This window comes from Ips typographus, linkage group LG3 (genome assembly GCF_016097725.1).
Source record: "Ips typographus isolate SLU linkage group LG3, UJ_Ityp_2.0, whole genome shotgun sequence".
Taxonomy (NCBI): domain Eukaryota; kingdom Metazoa; phylum Arthropoda; class Insecta; order Coleoptera; family Curculionidae; genus Ips; species Ips typographus.
In genome coordinates, this window is record NC_138424.1 from 16704382 (window position 1) to 16727228 (window position 22847).

At 33.8% G+C, this 22847-nt stretch overlaps 2 protein-coding genes and 2 long non-coding RNA genes across 5 annotated transcripts in view; 2 read left to right on the forward strand and 2 right to left on the reverse strand.

Annotated features, from left to right (window-relative positions):
* Nucleotides 1-1131: 1131 nt before the first annotated feature.
* On the reverse strand, nt 1132-13548 carry LOC145726160 (uncharacterized). The gene is made up of 10 exons (XM_081975127.1): nt 13361-13548; nt 8274-13307; nt 7956-8162; nt 6061-6400; nt 5702-5899; nt 4376-4516; nt 4131-4317; nt 3562-3727; nt 2977-3493; nt 1132-2284 (listed from the first exon to the last, which is right to left on the reverse strand). Exons 2-10 carry the CDS (start codon nt 8339-8341, stop codon nt 2210-2212), a joined length of 1899 nt encoding a protein of 632 aa, XP_081831253.1. The 5' UTR covers nt 8342-13307; nt 13361-13548; the 3' UTR covers nt 1132-2209.
* A 1828-nt stretch (nt 13549-15376) lies between these two features.
* On the forward strand, nt 15377-16245 carry LOC145726174 (uncharacterized). 2 transcript variants are annotated; one of them, XR_014177517.1, is made up of 3 exons: nt 15377-15769; nt 15828-16046; nt 16109-16245. It is a non-coding gene; the product is annotated as an uncharacterized LOC145726174 (long non-coding RNA). The 2 variants fall into 2 exon arrangements; XR_014177518.1 differs by having other exon boundaries at nt 15377-15765.
* A 387-nt stretch (nt 16246-16632) lies between these two features.
* On the reverse strand, nt 16633-18650 carry LOC145726175 (uncharacterized). Its single transcript, XR_014177519.1, has 4 exons — nt 18113-18650; nt 17674-18053; nt 16908-17308; nt 16633-16859 (listed from the first exon to the last, which is right to left on the reverse strand). It is a non-coding gene; the product is annotated as an uncharacterized LOC145726175 (long non-coding RNA).
* Nucleotides 18168-22847, forward strand: part of LOC145726168 (uncharacterized) — an 89056-nt gene continuing 84376 nt past the window's right edge. The window contains exon 1 of the mRNA XM_081975139.1: nt 18168-18299. The gene's annotated coding sequence lies outside the window, so the exon portion shown is untranslated. The remainder of the gene's footprint in view (nt 18300-22847) is intronic.

Consider the following 22847-nt stretch of genomic DNA (forward strand, 5'->3'; position numbering starts at 1 on the left):
AGAAGGGGGATGTTAGGGTAGTATAAGAGAGTGTTCAAATAGTATAAGTCAGTCAACATTGTATGTTGACACTTCGAATAGAGGTTAGAATGGTTCGAGCAGTGTTAGAGGGAACGAAAGGGAAACGTAACTTTAAGTAATATACTAAAGTTAATGAACAAATCTTTAATTACGATAACTACCAACCTACATAAGAATACACTTTACAGGCTTATTTTTTATAGTTAAGAGACTGTGCTGACACCTCTGCAACAGCTCGCAGCTCTAGAAATGCCTGGAGTTTACTGTATTTGCTGATGTCGACGTTTGCTTCAGATATTATCGTGGCTTTGATCATGGAATATTGGCTCCATAGAGAAGATGCCTTGAGCTTCTTAGACTTCTGCAGGAAGTAAGCCAGGAGCACCTTTTCATCCGTAAAATTCTCTGCATTCTGTTCAACGCACCATTTTTGGTAAACAAGAAACTGTTTTTTGTAAGCCTCGCGAGATTTTTCTGGAAGAAGGCTAGCGATGGCCTCTTGGGCGGCCTCTTCAATGTTCATTTTCAAAAAATACGATTTTTCTGGACTCACCGTTTGATAACAACTGATTGACATTTGTTTTGTGCCATAGCAACACTTCCAGGGCACAATAAATTTTAAGTGAATCCACCATGCCAACAACAATCAATAACAACTATCAGTAATACGAGAGTACCGTTGTAACCACTGTTAGTTTTGTAATTTTTTTTATTTTTAATTTCTTGCATTCTAAAGTGAATAAAATAGTACACCTATAAACCTCGTGACTAAAGTGTCTTTTAATCCCTTAGCGAATTGTAGTGTGTGTATTATACTATTTTTTCTTAAATAAAATTATTTTTCGGCATTATTGTAGTTTTTGGCACAATAGCACTATTAAATTTAAAAAAATCATATCTTGGTAAGGAAGCATGTGCGGACCCATGTTCATAGGACATTTTGGACTCGAATTTACCTAAAGAACTCATAGTAAAATTTTGTCCCTTACCTCGCGGGACACCCTGTATTTACTAAGTAGTTTTATACCCACAATTGTTTACAGAATAAAGTATCTACCTTTTTTGCTATGAGAGGGAATCACTTAAGAGCAAAAAAAAACTTTTTGATCATAATTCTTACAACATTTTATTACAAACAACAAACAATAAATAATCATGCATTTTTAATTCAAGTATAAAGTAGACAAATGTATTATATTTATAGACATGCCAATTTATAGTTATTTCGTAATATCATCGATTTTAAAACCTAATATAAATTTTCTTTCTAAACCAAAATAAAATGGTAATAGTAATAAGTTATCAAACTTTTTATGTGGTGTAATAAGGAAGTAATATACAATATCTTACAATATATATAATACATTACAATATTCTCATCAATATCAACCTCTAGAACGCCATATTTTATCCAGTACAAAGACTATAAATTCCATAGCAAGGCCCATAACGTCCATAGAAACCTTAAAATATCCAACTAGCCAACCCCTATCCCTTACACTTCTATGAATGTTATGGGTTAAAGACTTTTGTTTTAAAAAATATACATCCACTTCAAAATACATAAAACCAAACTTATCATCAATGATAATGAATAATAAGATGAATATAAATAATATAATATAATAAAATGAATATAAGGTCATAACGCTCATACAACATATGAACCGTATTGACTTCCTCAAATCTAAACACCCAACCCCTATCCCTCACAGTACAATGAGCGTTATGTACTTATATAAATGGTATATAATTATAAGCATAAAGTATAAGTTCATATATACAATATACATAAAACTAATTTCTCAGTTCTTTACATTTGCAAAGTATTACAGCTACGGAATACTGACAATATTTTTTATATACCACATGTATTTTGCAAAAATAAGACGGTCAAAAATCAAATTTGCTAATGCAATGCTTTGCAAATATTAAGATCAATTTACGTTCCATTATGGTAATCTTAACAATAAAAATATACAAATAAAAATATACAAATTAACATAAAACAATAACATATTACATTAAACTACATTGTGATTTACAAAAAAAAGAGCTAGTGGCCTTAGTGATTTATTTATTACTATCCGACACACTGGACATCGCGCAGCTGCTTCATTAAAAACTCTTGAAGTGCAGCTCCCACAAAACGCGTGCCGACAATGCAACACGTACTGCACGATGTTTATCAAACAGACTTTGCATAACAGGAGAAAACTGGTCTCTTCCTGGTGTTGTGTTGTGGGACGATCAGGTTCCCATGCTTTACAAATATTGTCACGTTTAATTTATGAGCCCTTCTGGGTTCACCAATTAAACTGACTCGCGACGATAAACGTCGCGCCGGGATCTCAGTTTTAGGGATGGAATTAAACACTGAGTTTTCCTTGTATAACACTTAAATCTATTAAATACGGAATACACAAATGGATGCACAATACGGTTGTAAAATATACAAAAAGGTTGACAATTAACAATTGTACTTACATAATCATAGCTAAGGGCTTAGCTTTTCCGGGCAATGGCTTGGTCACTTTGCGTTTAAACAATTTTGGAGAACTGACTAATTAACTTAATCTTTTCCCGAGGAGAGTCGACATTACGACTTCTCGGGTCAGCTGGTCACACTACCGTTGATCGGTTCACACTTATCCAACACTGCTAAAATCGGCGTATTTTATACCCGATTGATCGGCTGACGCAGTTTGTTATTGTCGCTTGTTTTTCATATTTCTGCAAAGCAGGTGGTGGTGATTCATCACCGATACGGTGCACTCGGTGCATGACACATTCGGTTGCATCGTGATGCGACCTTGCCTCGTGCGCTTAACATTTCGCAATCCTCGATGTTTTTTAAGTTAATCAGTCCATCTTTTCAATCAATGGATTTTCCATTCGTGACAATATTATTGTTTACTCTACAATTATAATATATACATTTCAAGTTATACTTACGGTTTTCTTCAATATTAAAAAAAAAGGGTTCATTTTCGCTCCCGTCTTCGTCCAAACCTTGGCCTTGTCCTGGTACCTCTGGAGATGGTGGAGTACGGGGAGGGAGAGGAGGACTTGGGAGGTTCCAAATAGGAAAGTTAAATTCGGGTGACGGCAAGGGGGGTGGAAAGAAAGAAGAATGTGAATGAGGTGGATTGGGAAGATTAAGAGGGAGGGTTGGACGGCCTGGATTGGAAATGTTAAAATCAGGAAGAGGAGAGGGTGAACGCGGTGGACTGGGGAGATTAAGAGGGAGGGTTGGACGAACTGGATTGGAAATATTAAAGTCAGGAAGAGGAGAGGGTGAACGAGATGGAAGTGGTGGTAAAGGAGGGTTTGGGATGTGTTGTTGGGGAACAGAGGAGGATCAAAAATATTTGGGAAGTTTATGGGAAATTCTTCTTCTTCTTCAGGTGGTACGTCTTGGTTCCATTCTTGTAGTTGGACATCGAAGTTCTCCATGAAATGAACAGCTTGCCTACAAGAACAAAAAGGGATTAAAGTTATCGTTGGAAACAGGAACAGGAAGATCAGCACACAACAAACCTGAAGAAGTCTTGTAAATTAAATCTACCATCGGCCAACTTGTCCCATGCCTGTGTCAATCGCCTGTCAAATACCTCGTTTCGCTTAGCTACCCGAAAGACTCTTCCCTGCTGTTCCAGTTGTTGCAGTTCCAGTATCGCAATATTTTGAATGTCGATAAGCGTTTCTAAAATAAAATTAAGATTTGGAAAAAGTGCTAGCAGAGGTTCTAAAGACTAATGATAAATTTACAGAATAATTGTAGTAAGTAAGCACAGACGGTCAAATTTGTTAGGTAAGTGGGTAAATTTAAATTTTCACTTAGCAATTTGACATACCGATGGCTTAACCAGAGGAAACACAAACCCACATCAATATTTATCTCCGCGGTTCTACAATCAGGGCATCTCTATTCCAGAGATACCGTAAAAAACAGCAAAAATTCTACCATGATAATTAATATTAGCTTCAAGTAAATTTTAAGTACATGCCCACCTTTCGTTCAGTTTCAACTTAAAACCAAACCAATAAATATAGCATATTTTTTGGAACCCTGCTTAAAAAAATAATTAAAACCAAAATGCTCTTACCCATCAAATCCCAAATACCCGGATGTCTAACTAGTCTTCCATTCAGTCTTCTGTGGTAGGCTTCCATGACATTATTGGTTCTGTGGCGCTCCCGAAACACGCTGAAATGGTGTGGTGTAACTCGGTCCATCCATTGCCGTCTTATATAATTTCGTAGATCTTGAAAAGCCTCACGCAGTTGTTCATCCTAAAAATAATAGAAATAGAGTCTTCTTGAATAAAAAAGTACAATTTTTTATGCATACCTGTAAAAATTCAAAAGCTTCTTCCATCCTGTCCGCAGGAAAAAGCGCTAAGGCGTAGTATTTTCGAAGTAAAGCCTTTCCGTGGGGATTTTCTTCGACGGCTCTCATTACTCCTAAGGTCCTCGCTTTCCGCATCACAGCCTGTTTAAGAAATAACCTCATCTGATTTTTGATAGTCAAATGATTGCATACAGTGCGTTTTTTTTAACACGCAACATAGGATTTTACGTGTTAAATTTTTAAGCACATGTCAGACCATGTTATTTTAGAACTACAAGTATAAAACTTGACGGGTGGCTGTTTCGTACCCTGAAGCTTTAGCAAGTTTACCAATTGGGCCTAAAAAGTGATTATAAACTTGCAAAAAATCACCTTTTTTCGAAAAGATTTTATCTTTCCATACTCCCTGTATGTATGATAGGTGCTTGTTGTTTTTGATACTGGCACGGCAGGTAGCAGGTAAAATTTGGCGTAGAAAGTAAAACAGGGTGATCATTAACTTTATATCAAGAAAGTTAAGAACAAAAGAAGTATTTTTATAAGTGAATTGTTCAAAGTGACCTCCGTTTGAAGCCAAACAGTATTCCAAACAATCATAAAATGCCCTTTTGACGTTCAAAAGATGTCGGGCCATGATGCAGTCAAAATATGTCACTCTACCTGCTACCTGCCCTGTCGATATCAAAAACAAAAAAGAACAATGCATACAGGGAGTATAAAACGATAAAATCTTTTCGACAAAAAAATGATTTTTTGCCAGTTTTTAATCACTTTTTAGACCAAATTGGTAAACTTACTTAAGCTTCAGGGTACTAAAGACACACCCGTCAAGTTTTAGACCTGCAGTTCCAAAATAACATGGTCTAACATGGGCTTAAAAATTTAACACGTAAAATCCTATGTTGCGCGTTAAAAAAAACGCACTGTATTTAGATTATCTACTTATACAGGGTGATTCACGGTGATGGCATATTAGAAGTATCTAGAGAACAACAGCTCAATATTTTTGCGGCAACACTGCAAAGTCCAAAATATTTTAGATAGAGAGTTTGGACCCAACCTAGGCTAGACTTCAAATTTCAACGAAAATATAGGTATTTAGTCGTTCTCTAGATACTTCTAATATATCTACCATCAGCGTGAATCACCCTGTATATTTCACATGTAGGAAATATTACATTAATGTGTTCTATGAATAGAATTAAAAATTAAATATGGATGATTATTGTTTTAAGGACAAAATAAGCCAAATCATATTTTAAAAAGAAAAAAATGCAAAACCCTTTATAATCCAAAGCAAAATATCATTTTTTTACACCAACTAACCTGACAATAATGGAAGAAGCACCCTCTTAATGACGCTTGTGGATAGTTTTCTCGCAGGGATTCTACAAGCGCAGCTTCATAATCTGTTATGATTGTTCTGTTGAGGAGAGAGGGAAATGCCTGGCGAATATACAAAAAAACTGCGTCGTATAATGCTTTGGTCCTCCTTTCCATGAAAATGTGTATGACAGGAAATGCCTATTTTAAAGAAAATAATAGTATATTATTTTGTATAGCATCTGAGATTCCACACTTTTAAAAAGCACTTCATATTAGCAAAAGTATAAAGGGTGACAGCTGCATAAAATGATTATTGGGGGAGTTAAAAAATTAGGAAATACATTTTTGGAAACACTTACATGGTCCATACATGTTGCAAAAATGGTGAATATTTGAGCAAAAGCAGGTTGTCGTGGTACTGCTTTAAACGTCCCGTCCATGAAGTTGTACATAGAGTCGCCGAAGTTGCGAATGAAATCTTCATTTGCAAAAACGACAGCCCTATGAGCACCAGCCGCAGTTGTCCCTGAAAAGAAAGGGCCATTAGTACAGCTGTCATATCTAGGCCACTCACCTGTCTGCAGTATTTCAGCCAGCTCTGGTAATGTTGTGGGCACATTTGGAGTTGTTGCTTGCTTCCACCGCCACATGGATGACCTTACAGAATTGTAAGGTACATGTAAAGCACCTTCTGGGTGTCTGAAATAATTGAGTTGGGACATGAACAATAATATTGTTGCTATTATTGAGCTCAAATGTTGATCTTTTTGTTGATCCATTTGAAAAAAAACAGAACTGAATTTCGCTTTTCTATAAATATCAAATAATTTATGTATTTTTTGCTTCCAAACCTCAAGGAAAAATTATCCTTTTGTGAGCAGGAGTTTACTTTAGCAGTGTGTCTAGGATAAGGAGGGCTCCTATGGAGATCTTGAAAAAGGTTAGAGATACAGATTTGGTTAAATGGGAGGACAGTTTCCTAATCATGGCCTTAATAAAATGACATTTAGAAAACATTTTTTAAATGACACTCAAGTAACATCAACTATAGCTCAATTAGCTTATCTGTAGATTTTACCTGTTACCTGCATTCTAACTACATACAGTGCCATCATTTCAAAACTTCCCACCCCCACCAAGTTTTTCAGCAAAGAAAATTAGTTTTTACCAAAAAGGCCTCAATTTAGATATCGAGGGGGATAGTTAAAGTCAGTGTGCATTTTATTTTTAGGATTTGTCCCCTTGCCCCCACTTGAAATTTTTAAATGGCACTTCTATAGCTTGTAGCACATTATTTTAAAGGTCTTCATAATCCCGATTCATGACTTTTTAACAAATTTGAAAATCAAAATTAAAAAAACTAACAAAACTTTGTTGATTTTGTGTTTTAGTAAAAATTGTATCGGGTTTTTAAGACCTTTAAAATAATGTGCTACAAGCTAGGGATGCCATTTAAAAATTTTAAGTGAGGGCACCTAAGGGCAAGGGGACGAAATCTAAAATACAAAGCCCACTATAGTTTTAAACTTCCCCCTCGATATCTAAGTTGACATATTGTTTGGTCACAACTAATTTTGTTTGCTGAAAAAAGTAGTGAGGGTGGGAAGTTTTGAAATGATGGCACTGTATATAGGTAAACAAAGTTTGTCACAAGACAAAATAAAAATTTTCTAATAGCCAATATTTCGAAAAACTATTTAAAAACCAAATTTTTTTCTAGAAAATATTAGCAGAATTTTGAGAACATTCCGAAAATGTTTCAATATACCCAGTGATCCATTAGAAAAAAGAAATTATTAGCTGTAGCCCTTTTATTTTGAGGTTAGGAATATTTTTGGATTCAACTTTTTAAATTACCTCAAATGGCTACTTAAGTATTTTCAATTACAAATAGTGAAGCCCAAAAAAGGAGTAGTAGGCAAACTTAAATACTATGTCTAAAAAATAACTCTAGTTTGCTATGTACCTAAACTATATTCCAAAAATAAAGCATTCAATAAGGATTTTAAATTTATAAAAAAAAGATTACTGACGCAATACAGAAAAAAGTTTGAAGAAGTAAAACTTAAAAAAACAAAACTTTAAAGAACACCCTGTATTTCTTTAATGAAGCATTTTTGAAATTTGGTTTATATAGCAAACTATAGTTATTTTTAGACGTAGAATACGCGATTTAAGCTTGCATATTAAAACGTGAATAAACACCCTGAATACAGACTTTGCTATTTTCTTAATAGATATAGAATTATCTTACCTTGTAGCTACACGGTCGTAAATAAATTTGAGAGTGCCTCGCTGGGTGACAGAAGCTTCCCGTAGCTGTGCCCTGAATGCTTCAGCTTCTTGGTACCTTGCCTCCCTCGGATGATTGTGGTGTGCATTCATAACCGTCACCTCACCATTTGACACTTTTCCAGAAGCCCTGCACCCCAACCTTCTGTCCTTCGTGCAAACAAGATACCTATAAATAGACAATAATAAGACTCAATAAGATATAGTGATATGGTCAGCCGTCCAGGAGCTAAGTGTTATGATATGGCGAGTTGTTTTATGCAAATAAATACATTTTTACCTGGTGGTAACTGTTCTGCGACGAGTTTTGTAGGAAAATCCGTCGTGGAATACTACTCCCTCATCCATGATGAGTGTCCTGATGTTCGCTGCTATATACCTATTTAAAAAAATCAAAACACTAAAACAACAACAGGATTAGTAAACAGTAATATCGCTTTGGAAATCTATTTAGGAATATCGCTCGAATGGTAAATGTAGGATCAAATTGCAATCACAAAATGAAAAGTCGCATGTAAAATTTCTGACTCAATCGTTAAACGCTCAAGACCAGAAAGAAAGAATGTATCAAAAACGCCCAATTTATATGAAAATTTTTAACGGTTTTCTAAGAAATGGTTTCATTTTGTAATGTTCTCTTATAGAAGAGTGCATTTTATTTCCATAACAATGTTAAGATAAGAAAAGGATGAACAGAACACTGCACAAAGAAAAACAAAGGTTTTGGGGATGGCGAGTGGTAGATTTGTATTTACCGGTGGATGTGTTGATTGACAGTTGACAAATTAAATTTCATAGGAATATAGAAAGCGGGAGCTTCAAAATGAAATGGAAGAAATTAGAAAATTTTAGTTTTTAAATTACGACACTTACAATTATTGACACAAATGTCCTTTACATGATTTGCAGTAGCTCCATAAACTTGAAAATACCAAAATACTCAAGGTATAAACAAAAAACATTGATCATAGAAGTTTTTGATCATTTTTACTAAGTGCCATGGCAAATAGCAAAACAATTCAAGATTAATTATTGCTATTTATCTATAGGTATTTACTATTTGCCCATACCTGCCATTATTTAAATTATTTAACAATAACTTAATGCATGCCTAGTTTAGATTTAGGTAAGTAAGTATAGATGTTATTTGACAAGGCAAGTCATATTACGACCTGAAATTCAAGAGAGTATCATTTTGTTATTTGCCAAAGCATTTACACTTTGTGTAGCTCTAAATTAAAAATTATAACCCAAAAGGATTAAACTGTATTTAAGAGAGTTCCTGATTTGCTAACTCGTTAGAAATTATGATATAGGTATTCTACATGTTTTGTATAGAAATCAATTGACAATACAAATTTGCAGTATTGTAATTTTTTTGTTTTGTTAAATTATCAATGTAGAGCTGGACAAAATAATATTACGTGAATCTAAACTAGGCATTTATTGTCTTTGGCATATAAAGGCAAGTATAGTAAATGCCTAACATTGAACCCATCAAGAAAACATATCAATTTGATGGGATACCACACCTTAGCATTCTAGTCCAAATTGGCTATTACAAATAAAATTATTACAACTTAAAATTATCTTAAAAAACATTTTTCTTTTATTATTTTTTTTTAGTTTATAAATTTTGTTATTTATTTTTTATTTAAAAATTGCAATACTTACCTATACCCACCCACTATTGGCTATTTGCATCTACTTATCTGGCACTATAGCTCTTATTGGACAGTCAATTTTTTTGGCATTCTCTTAAAAGTACAGTAAAAGTACGTAGCTATAGGTATAATAAGAAGTAAGTAACTACAAATACAGGAGTATACCATTATAATGAGTACTTATAAAGTACCTGAGATTCACTTCACTATACCCTATTAAAATGTCCATTGCCTAATAAGTCTCAATCTGTACATAGATCAAACGGATAATTTCTTTTTGAATTGCTTTCTTTTACCTCCAATATAATATGTTCACTGTGATCTACAGTGGAATGACTTTAGTTTCAGACCATTTTTCAATCAATTTCTGGCCATTAACTAGCGCTACAATTATATTTTTTAAAAATATATGAAAAAACTTTATCTGTAAAAAAAACTAAGGTACATAAATATTTTTTCATCCAAGATCTCATCATTATAGCAGCATAACTATGCTCATTTTAATTGAATTATATAGCTCATAACTCACTAGTGACTTATAATTCATAACTCACTGCCACCATAAGCTGAATTGATTTTGATTCATAACTCACTGCCACTATAAGCTGAACAAAACCGCTAAAAATATCAAAAAAAAATGCGTTTTTAACGAAGTTGTGGAGGTGTCGGATAATAGTTATTTACATTACTAGTGTGGTATGAGCATTTTTATAGTCACGAGTGGGAAGGATTGCCACGACGAGATCGCAGATCGAGTTGTGGTGATCACACGAGTCCATAAATTTGCCATACCACACGAGTAATGTACAATATTTTATCTACGATTAACACAAAAATTAGCAATTTTTTAACTATAACTTGCTTTAGGGTGCTTAACCGCACTAGTGCGATAAAATCAATTATTATCGCACTAGTGTAGTAAAATCGATCATTATGTAACTCAAAGGAAGCTATGTAATGGATCATTACCGTGCTAGTAGTAGATAAAATTATGTATGATCCGGCTTGTGTTATGGCAAATAAGTCACTCCAGAAAAATAAAAAGTCGATTAAATTAGAAAAAAGTTGCGCAATTAGGGGGCCATATAGGATTCGCTATTAAAAGGGCTATCTAATACTGTATGTACTTTTTTTCAGTCCATATGAAATACAAAAATTGATGATGGTTTGAAAGAAACGAAACGTTGTAATAAATTTCCATAGACACCTTCTTGTAGACCTCAAAAAGGTGCCATGAGAAAGATTTTGTTGTTTTTTGATATGATTTGAAATAACTTCGAAAATTGGCAAAATCACTTCTTTCTAAATATCTCAAAAATGAAAAGAAATACTTGATTTTCGAAAGTGCTATGTATATGGCCCCCTGATTGCGCAACTTTTTTCTAATTTAACCGACGGTTTCGGAGATCCCCATGCAATGCATCGATATCTTGGTCACCCTGTATATCATAATGGTTGGATGCAAAATGCTACTTGGTCACCGTCACCCACTTAGATATTTGGTGTGTAAATCTGCAATTCAACATTAATGGCGTTTTCAATTGGCAAGTTTAGTGCAAAATCTCATGTATCTGTATCCTGCTCTATCTAACGTCATTGAAATAGTATGGCAATGCATGAGTTTTGCACTAAACATGCCAATCGAAAACGCCATAAGATGACTAGTGTAATGCCCCAGCAAGAGATGTCATAAAAAATGTGACTTGAAAATTTTTTAACAATACTTGTTTGTTATCTGCTTATATCAAAAATACACATAATGATTATAAAATATACAGGGTGTCCGGAAAATACGTGTACAACGTTTGACGACAGACTCCTGACGTCAAAATATGTCGATCTAAGCCGACTTAGTTATATCCAAAATTGTCTCGTTTAGCCGGTAGAGGGCGTCAAAAATTTGTAAAAATATTGGTTTTTTACTAAATTACGTGAAAACCTGCTAATGGATTTTAATGAATTTTAGTATGTAGACTAATACTATAAAATGACGTTTTCTAGTAGTATAGTCACCGGCTGTAAATAAGTGGAAGTGTTATAAAAGTGATATAATACGTCAACATTTCTCCTCATTTTTTATATGAACGGCGTTATGACAACCCAGATATTTTTGTCGAGTGACCGGAAGTATTTTGAAGCTATTTTACCTCTTTAATATTTCCCGGTGGATGAGCTGTTTCGCCAGAAAAAAAAAATTTACAATTACCTGCATACATCAAAGTAGGTATAATAAAGTTGAAATTATTTATTGTAAGAAACTAAGTAAACCAAAAACATTACTTAAGCAAATGTGTAAAATGACCGCCATCTTGCTGAATACACTTATCAATACTCTTTAAGAAATGAAATTGTACCCAATATTTTTACAAATTTTTGACGCCCTCTACCGGCTAAACGAGACAATTTTGGATAGATCGACATATTTTGACGTCAGGAGTCTGTCGTCAAACGTTGTACACGTATTTTCCGGACACCCTGTATACTTTTATTCATTCAAAAAACGTATTATTACTACACTCATATGTACATATTATGTGTTATATTATTATATTTCTACAAACTACCATAAAATAAATAACAAAACGTAATGAATAGTTTGGGCAAAGTTGGCAGATTTATCCAGCATAAGAACCTTATTTTGTTTGTTTATTTTAAAATCCCTAAGAAAAAGCAGCATTTTATCATAAACAAATATGAATGTTTTACATAGATTTGCGGCTTTGTTTGAAGATAGGCATTAATCTATTGCAAATAAAGTGAAACTAATGACTATTTTCTTGACATAGGTTAAGTTGGTTTTAGGGACTGATTTAATTATTTGAGATTTAAATGTGACACACCAGATGAAAAATTGAAGTCAAAACACAACTTGGCCTAAACTGTCCTTATATAGGCTCCATGTAGCATGTGTTGGAAAAAACAGGCATACTACAAACCTAAAAACCTATTTTACTCTTTAAATTCAACCATCCCACACCCTAAATAATGACATAGCTGCTACCTTCCAGCACCAGGACAGTAATATAACAGAACATAAATTAGCATCTTAGACAGACTTTACTCAACTCCATAGTCCTGATCATAAACTTAATTTTTGTCCATATCAACCCATAGTAAACAAGTAACCTGGACTACTTTAATTACAAGTGTTGTTATTGACAAAAATTAAGTTTATGATTAGGACTGTGAAGTTGGGTAAACCCAGAACCCGGGTATAATTAATATCTGATGTGTAAATATTATTATCAATATTTATACTGTAAACCCTATTTTGCAATAAAGTTCAGAGTAAAAATATCTAAATCATACATATATTAATATGGTAATTACTGAGGTAGTTACTAATTACCTACTGATGTTAATAATGTAACTGTAACTGGCATGACAGTATAAACTACATATAACACATAATAAATTAAATGAAATGATCCAAAATTGCCCAAAAGCTAAAACCACAATACATTACATACCAATAATGAACTACAAATAAATACTAATCTGACCCACAGTGCTATTACAGAAAATAGTTAATATGCAAATCCAGACTCCAGACTGTTTTTTATTACTGAAATTGAGCATCAAATATTTCTCATTCCCTTTTTCCAAGATCAGACCCAGAGTAAAACCAGTCCTCCAGTTCACTCACTACCCTATAATAAAATTAATTATTTACATCATATACACTAACTACATTTTACTTTACCTAGGTATAGGGTTTCAAGATTTAAGGCCACTGAAACATCACAAAAAGTCAGATATGGACACATTTTTTACACAAATAAATTTAAGGATTAAACAAATAACAGTAATAACAAAACAACCAAATAGAGAGTTTGTATTGTTTGTAGGTAAGGCGTGGTGTTGTAGTTCTGTACATAATATATATGCAATTATGCATCATATGTCATATGTCATATGTCATATGTCATATGCATATTGCTGTCATGCTGTCATATGTCTCACCTCCACCCTCCACCTCTCACCATTCTTATGGCGTTTTCGATTGGCAAGTTTAGTGCAAAACTAATGTATCCTGCTCTATTAAAATGAAAAATTAATTGAAACAGTAAACACCAGCTTTGCACTAAACATGCGAATCAAAAACGCCATTATCATTATACTAATAAAATATAAAATAATCCCTATTTGCAACGTCGTACTTAAGCCTAGCTTAAATGAAGTTTGGTTCAGATTGTGACAATACAGGTGATTAATAGTACAGTACCCCTCGGTCCTCAGTAACATTTGAGGACTTACCGCCATTTGCACCGTAGTAAATTAAGCCAAGCTTAAATTAAGCGTGCTTCAGACTGTGACTTTTTTTACCTATTTTGTCATATTCTAAACCACGCTTAACCTGGCTTAAAGTACGACGGTGCAAATGGGGTTCGGCGACGGTTCCACTGTGAGAAAATGTACTATTCTTTAGTCTTTACCTTAAATACATTTGTTGTTACATCATCATATTTTTTATATTTTTCCTACATATACCTATATGCCATTTACCTAACCTAACCTAACCTAACCTAACCTAACCTTTTTTTTTTTTTATAGAGGTTTAGAGAATGCTTATCTATGCAGACCTAGGGCATTGATGTTCGGATGTTCTAGCGCCCTAGGTACTAGGGCGCTAGAACTAGGGGCTACTAGGCCGACCAACTAAACTCCTTCCCTCTCTTCACCCTTTATCCACTCCGGAAACTGCCTCCCAGCATTACTTCAGGTGGAGGGTGGAAACCAACTTCTTTGTTGTTTCTTACGGGTTTATCCGCTTTTCATAGTCTGCCTTTTCCTTCATTATAGATGATATCATTTGAGCAGCTATATTCCATCCTTCTTCTGATTCCATCATTACGTCCCGAATATTAGGCTCCGTTATTGTCTGTCCCCATTTTTCGGCCGCCAGTTTTCGTTTATCCGAAAAGTTTCTGCAGTGGAAAATGGTATAGTCAAAATTTTACCCTTTGAGAATGACGTCAAGCAGGTGAAAAAACACGCATGTCTGGAATTAGATCACAAATTTTAACCTACAAATGCTTTGAAAAATGAGTGATCATGAGAGTTTCAGTTGACATCTGGAAACTGTATCTTTTCGTACTCCAAAAAAAGCAGCACATTTAGAATTAGCATTTGGGCCTTCTCATTGTAGCGCAGCATTTTTATACCTTTGATATTCGTTTAAATCAAAGTGACAGTAAATGTCAACGTTTTTAATTTGACAGGACGACAAAATTAACAACGTGCCTTTTTTGCTAAAATTGTTTATTTCATATGTTTGATATGCGATAAACAAAGATGTAAAAAGATGACGTCATTCTCAAAAGGTAAAAATCCAACTATATGTGACACATCGTCAGGTAACTCGCAAAACCAGCAGGTGGGATTTTCTTTTTTCCTAATTTTATGAAGGTAGGTCCCAAAAGTGCCGTGCCCTGTCATCGCTTGCGTGAGGAAATAGTTTGTCTCTCCCCATTTACGATTTATCCACTTGTCAACATCCTTGACAAAGGTTTTAGCCCATCCTTGGTACGAGTTCCACCTCGTCTGCCACTCCTGCGTCAGCTCCTTTCTGTGTTTTGTTTAACTAAACCTAACCTAAGCTAACCTAACCTAACCTAACCTAACCTAAACTAACCTAACCTAACGTAGATAGAAGTTAAATAAAACAATAAGTTTATTTTTTATTGATATGTATGTTGTATATTATTAGGAGATTAACATGGGAAAACGGTTTTGATTTTTTTGCGCCTGTACGGTTCATTTAATTATAAAACTTCCTTAATAAAAGTTGTAGAGTGCAACTTCGGCTATCAACCTGTAATTTTTTCAGTACTGTGGGTTTAGTCGTTTAGTCGCAAAAAGCCTCTAAAAATCCGAAAATTTGAATGTCCCGCCGCACGGTAACTATGGCCCGTAAACAAATTTCCGCGCTGCCAACATTTTAAAATCATAACAAAGAAATGTCATTTTATCTCTTTGCCAAACTTGTTAATCGAGTTAATTTTTACATACATTTTAACTATTACATACATAAAGCAAAGAAAATGAAACGAAAAGCCGATAAAGATACTTTATTAGAAGCTAGTGGGAATAAATCTACAAAATGTCGTAAGTAAGTTGCACCATAACCTCAAATCAGTATCCCTTCAATAGGTAAATTTGTTTTGCAGCTCATTCCAGGTTGAATGGTTACGTTTTTCAAACAAAGGTGGTTTCTAGTTGTTGATAAAAACCACCAATGAATCATCTTCAGGCCCGCAGGTAAAACTTGAACACATTTGAAGTGTATATAAGTGAAAAATCATGGAACACAGACCATAGTCAAAGTGGATAAAAAATCACCTCCCACATGGATTTTTTTCAGTACAATGAGGAGTCTTAAAAAATGGGTAGATATAAAACATAAACTACTATTAATTCCAGCTGTCTTGCACTCCTTCTATTTTCTCAGGTTTGTAAACAATAATGGACTAGTCAACTAGTGGTCTGTGGTTTGATTAAGAAAGGACAAAATGTGCTTAACTTTTAGTTGTACCCACTTTTCCCCACAACCAATTATTGCAAATAAAAACGATTTTTACACTAAAAGTTTGTATTTATTGATTCACACTTCAACTTGCAGAGTCCCTACATACAGTTTGGTGAAGAGCTTTGAACAGATGGCAAAAAACAAACAGTGGTAAAAAGTTCTAGAAAGCTCAGAGATAAAATCCTAGCTTAGCATAACAGCTAACAGCACCTAGTGACTCATAACACTAAGTGATTAAGCCATCTTCAAGTTTGGCTAAAATCATTCACTAATAAATGTAAGCTGTCTGCTTAGGGTCCCACTCTTACTTAGGACCCCATTTTTATTCCTGTTATAGGAAGATTTCTTGTAATACTTGTTCAAGAGACATCATCACATCATATGTTCAAGACATCTAAGATACCTACCTTAACTTGTAAATCTAGGAAAAAGAATCTGATCAGTGATTCCAAAAAATCCCTTTTATTTACATACAACATAGGTACAACAAACAAAACAGTTATGTTGTGTTGAACCTGTGGTTGAACTTAAACACATGAACAAAAGAAAACACAACACAAAAGTCACTAAACCAGATAACTTTGAAAGTGATGATTCCACGAGATTAACCAACCCAATTTTCAATGTTATGACAGGTTTGGTCCACTACTGTAACTGTGATTCTCCTACAAATCTGTTTGAATAGTTATTATAGTTTACTTATGATACTAAAAGTACCTACCTAATTCACCTGTTTAGAAAGTCTAAATTCTGATGTAGGTTGTGGATGTGGCAAGTCCAACAAAGTTTGAACAGTGATATCTACCCATTTATGAAAACATGTCACTCTACTGAAAAAAAAAGAACAATATAGGAGGTGGTTTTATGTGCTAATTCAACTTAGTTCAACTATGGTCTGTGTTCCATGATTTTTCACTTATCAACACTTCAAATGTGTTCAAGTTTTACTTACAGGCCTGAAGATGATTGATGGTTTGTATCAACAACTAAAAACCACGTTTGCTTGAAAAACTAGCTGGAATGAGCTGCAAAACAAATTTATCTATTGAAGGGATACTGATTTGAGGTTATGGTGCGATTTACTTTCTTACTTAGGACATTTTGTAGATTTATCCCCACTAGCTAAAATGATAAACTGTAAGACTGGTTTTGTAATAGTGATGTTAGTCTGTGTTTAACAAATTACCTATTATTATTATAGGTATATACATATGTATATTCTGCACTAATAATTTATCACCTGCTTGCAAATGTTAAAACTATATTACATTATAATATTATACATAGGATACAAAAAATGTAAGCTGATTTTTAAAACCACTAGAATAAAAATTAATGAATGGTTGAACTTTATAGGATAAGAAATAGGAATATTAAAAAAAGTTTATTTTAAAAATGATTGTTTTGTCAGTAGTTTTATAAATCCATGACCTTATAAATACCTACTTATAATATTGTAACATAGAAATTACACTAGGTACCGTTACCTTAAGTTGCCCCAGTCTCCCCCAGTACAATGTTTGTGTCAGCAAGATTGGCGAATTGGGGTCATGATGTGAGTATAAATACTGTACCAAAAGCACGTACAGATTACTGATCTCTGGGTTAGTCTGAATATGCCTATTGTGTAACGTAACGTGGAGCAGTAGGTGACCAAGTGCCACACCCTAGATCAGCCCTAGCAAAGGAGCAGCTTAAGTTGCCGTTCTTACTTACCTCCCTTTGTTAGGTTCTCCTCGTCTTTACCGGCTCGGTGAATGCCCTCGGACCTAAGTCTAGGGTTCATTCATCACCGCTAAAGCGCTGCCCCCCGTGTACCTTCAGCACAGAAGCCAGTTCACATCATGCTCCCTGCCATCTTGGCCATCTGGGGGTAAGATTACAGACTAGACAATAAGGCACTATAACTTAATAAAAGTGGGTTACCTGTGGAATCCTGTGTATTCTTCCCCCTCAACCAACCCTTAACGTGACAATATATAATTTTGTCTTTGTCAATAATGCATACTAAATAATAAATAACATAATAATTGGAAACCACTTTTTTACAGACATTCTCAAATGAGAGAATCAGATAAAAAATATAATGATTGAAATATGAAAGTGAATAAAAGTGTGAACGTGAATCCGCCTTAAGAGACACGACAATAAAGGACAAATTGATAATACGAATATTACGAATACCATTACGCCAATCTGCTCTAGCTCCACTTCACTTCAGCACCGAGCATAGAGAATAATACTATCACTAGTACAAAGTCAAAGTCGAAGTCCAGAATTCTCAAAATTGTACTGCACTAAATTTTGGCAACGTTGTCTCATACGGGTTATCTACGTCACACGATTCGGCGGGCGTTTCAAACGCATAATTGTTTTATGTCGATTATTGGCATTAAACGGAAATTTAAAAAAAAGGGAATGTTAAAGCTTTGTATTTGACCCCTATAGTGTCGATTAAAGCAAAAAAAAAAATGTTCAAGAACCCTATTATAAAACGCGTCGCGACAGGCGTTTTAAAAATACATTGATTTCAATTGGTGCTTTTATGCAGCGCGTTTATTATCGCTGCCGCCAAATATTTGTAGTGTTTAGCTCAGTCAGTTTGCAGAGTTGTGTTGTGCTTTTTAGCTTTTCACATAGCTCATCAAATGAGCCTGTTGACATACGGTAGTAATTGAAGAATTTCTCGCTGTCCAGTCTTAATTCTTCATGTAGCGTATAATATGCGCCTCTAAGACGTCTTGCACTATTAATTGGATGCACATCCCAACGTCTCTGCCGTCTTTTTTCAATGAAATTTTTGTATATAAAATACGTAATAACACACGGATTCATTTTTAATTACTGCCGTTGTGTGGTCCACTTGCAACTGATCAAATTTGAAAGCGGCACGCGACAAGAAACGCTTGGAACCTTGTGTACCTTGGAACGGCGACGAGTATGGAGAACTATCGATGGCACTATCGATAATCATCGATAGTTTTGATGTCAAGCGAATATCGATAGTTTTCACTAGCTATCGATAGCTGGCGATAGCCGATCATTTGAGATTTTTCGATTTTTATTTCTTAGGAGCTACAGACAATAAAAATTATAAACTCGATAAAATAAAAAACCATAACTAAAACTAGTATATTTGCTTTCCAAATGATGCTGTCAAATAGCCTTGTAGCAGCGCCATCTAAATAAAACAAAACGAACCTGTAAATTACCCTAACCTAAAATTTTTAAAAATTTGAGTTGACAAGTTATGAGTTGAATGTTGAAAAGTGAAAACTGGGAAAAAGCAAAAGCATGGTGAAAGCGGTTAAAGGAAAATTATGTTGTACAGGGTGATTGATTCAATTTTGACCACCCCCTTAACTTCCATAATTTTGATTTTAGCAAAAAACGTTAAATACAAAACTAGTAGATATTTAGGTCTACTTTTTTCTTGGATAAACAGTTATTATACAGGGTGTCCCAAATTTGAGTAACAAAACAAACTTGTTTTTTTAAATACAATGACCAACTTTTTATCCGATATTTGAATTCTACGTCAAATTCTAGACCTAATTGATCTAAAATGTCTGTATCGATATTCAACTGTTTCCGCAGCAGGGTCCTTGATTGATTGAATTTTGACCACCCACTTAACTTCTTTAATTTTGATTTTAGCAAAAAAGGTTAAATACAAAACTAGTAGATATTTAGGTCTAATTTACCCTTAGATTATTAGTTATTATACAGGGTGTCCCAAATTTCCGTAACTAAATTAACCCTTTATCACATAGTCGAGGCAACAGTGTTATAACAGATGCTGAGACGCAGATGACATTTTACATACAGACATACAGACATTTTAAATCAATTAGGTCTAGAATTTGACGTAGAATTCAAATATCGGATAAAAAGTTGGTCATTGTATTTAAAAAAACATAAGTTTGGTTTGCTACTCAAATTTGGGACACCCTGTATAATAACTGTTTAGCTAGGAATAAAGTAGACCTAAATATCTACTAGTTTTGTATTTAACGTTTTTTGCTAAAATCAAAATTATGGAAGTTAAGGGGGTGGTCAAAATTCAATCAATTTGAGAGTGGAATTTGGAAAATCCGGAAATAACTTAAATAAGTGGATCATGGAAAAGTTTTTACGTATCTTGGATAAAAGTGCCTATAAATGCCTATTTTCATACTAATGGTTAAATCTTGGGTATTATACCTAAGTATTGAAACTTTTGTTACAGGTGGAGAGGATAAACACAATCAGAACAGCTCTTGTAGCACTTCCAGCATGGAAGTCATCGAACACTCCACAACAACCTCAACTTTAGATGAGCTTACCAATCTAAGTGGATCACAAGAAATATTGAATACTGATAATAGTATGGAGAATGAGAAAACTGTTGAACAAAAGACGAAAACATTCTAAAGTTTGGAAATATTTCAAGAAATCTGCTGACAAAAAATTTGCAAAGTGTCTTAATTGTAAGAAAGAGTATAAGATTAGTGGAAATACCTCAAACCTAAGTGACCACCTAAAAAGATTTCATGCTGATTTATTTGCAAACCCTGATAATGAACTGGATGGGGAAGTTTCTCTTCCTAGTACCTCAACTTCAACATCAGCTAGGTCTAGCACACGCTCTATAAGCCCATGTTTAAAAGGGAATTACAGTATGACCGGAGTTCTCACAGACAAAAAGAATTAAATCGAGCTTTAGTATTAAAATAGTAAAAATGGCTGAATTAATGAAGAAAAAACATCTCCCATGCTTTGCTCATTCAATGAACTTAGTTGTCCAAGAATGTATAGAGCTTCCACCAATTAAACAAATTTTATCAAAGTGTAAACAAATTGTTACATTTGTAAAAAGCAGCAATAATGCTTTTGAGATATTTAAAAAAAAACAAAATACAAATACACCATATAAACTCGTCCAAGAAGTCACTACAAGATGGAATAGTGTTTTTTATATGGTAAGTAGGATATTAAACACACATGAAGCATTGAACAGAACTCTGTTAAAGATAAAGAAAGCTCCACCACCCCTAACAGCAGATGAAATTATGGTTTTAAAAGAAATAGAAAAGATTCTTATCAGTTTTGAACAAGCAACTCAACAAATTTCAGGCTCAAAGTATGTAACAATTTCTTTAATTATACCTACAACCTTTGGAATTTTAACAATTTAGTAAGTGACATAAAACCAAACATAACTACAGAAGAAGGAATACTATTTTGTAATTCTTTAATTGAGTCCATGCAAGTAAGGTTATTCAGCTACGAAAGGAGAACAGTTGCTCAAATCCCAACTAACATTTGCGGATGTCTTCAGCTTTATTAAATGGTAACCGATATTTATAAAAGTTTTATAATAACCTTTAAGTTTTATAGATATCTATGATGGTTTTTTAAAAGAAATTTAAGTTTTAAATGTTTTATAAAGGCCACAAAAAATACCAACACACTTGAAGTTTTATACTGTAGTAATAAAAAGGTTTCTGGTGCTCTGCTTATAAAACTGATTATTTAGAGTATTCATAAATGTTTTCCGGACTTGATTTATAAATAGCCGATACCTGAAGTTATATAAAAGTATTTATATATATACTGTTATAAAAAAACGGGACTTAAAGTTCCTATACTTGTGTTGCTTTAAAACTTGTAGAATTTAAATATTTAATAAAAACCATAAAAAAACTTTTAATCATCTATATATCAACTGTTTGCATCCATATAAAACTTTTGTGATCTACATTACATGCAAAAGTAATAAGTTAGGTTTTGTTTATATTATTAATAATGGAAAAAAAGTGGAAAGTTGTGAAGTACAGTAGCAGTTTCTACAGAAAATGTAATAGAGCACGTGACAACATTTTGAATTTTGCTGGAAACAAGAAAATAACTAATTTAATACAACATAATAAATTTGAAGAAAAAGAAAGTGATACTGATAAATCTGTGGTTGATCTGAGTTTGAGCGAATTTGGGAGTTGTAACTTCGAAGACCCTAAACCCAAGGAATACCAGCTACAGGAACTTAATGGAAATGAAGAACTTAGTTCTGAAACTTCCGACTGTGATCCTGCCAACGTCGACAGGAAAATAGTGGGCTATAAAGACAAATACACCTCATAGCTGTCTAAAGGATCTTTTTTCAATTGTCAATAAATATTGGCCACATACGCTTCCTAAAGATCCCAGGACTTTGTTACAAACACCTAAAAATGTTGCCATAACTCAGATCGGGGAAGGAGAATTTTACTGGCATCATATTAAAAATTCCTGAACTGGATATGGTTAAAGATTTTCCAATAGGTGATGCTTTACATTTATTACATTTAGGTGTACTTAAGAGATGCCTAACTGGATGGCGTGATGGTTCATTTAATAATTACAACACAAAATGGTCAGGAAAAGATATAAAAGAAATATCAATATTTTTAGCTCAATGCAAATTACCTTCTGAAATTCATAGAACATTAAGAGGACTTGATTGCTTAGCATTTTGGAAAGGAACAGAATTTCGAACATTTTTGCAATATGCTGGAGTTGTTATTTTAAAGAAATATCTACCCTATGATGCCTACAAACATTTTTTGCTGCTGTTTTGTGCAACATCCATTCTAGCTGCATCTGATGTTTATCACCACTTTTTAAATTTATCTGAAATGTT

Excerpts from the sequence above, each read along its gene's own strand:
- LOC145726160 (XM_081975127.1), bottom strand. The coding sequence starts at position 8,341 with ATGGATGAGGGAGTAGTATTCCACGACGGATTTTCCTACAAAACTCGT. Across the intron at positions 4,517-5,701 it reads GCTTCTTCCATTATTGTCAG|GCTGTGATGCGGAAAGCGAG; the intron begins GTTAGTTGGTGT and ends TTTCTTAAACAG. Across the intron at positions 2,285-2,976 it reads TTTTAATATTGAAGAAAACC|CATGGGAACCTGATCGTCCC; the intron begins GTAAGTATAACT and ends ATATTTGTAAAG.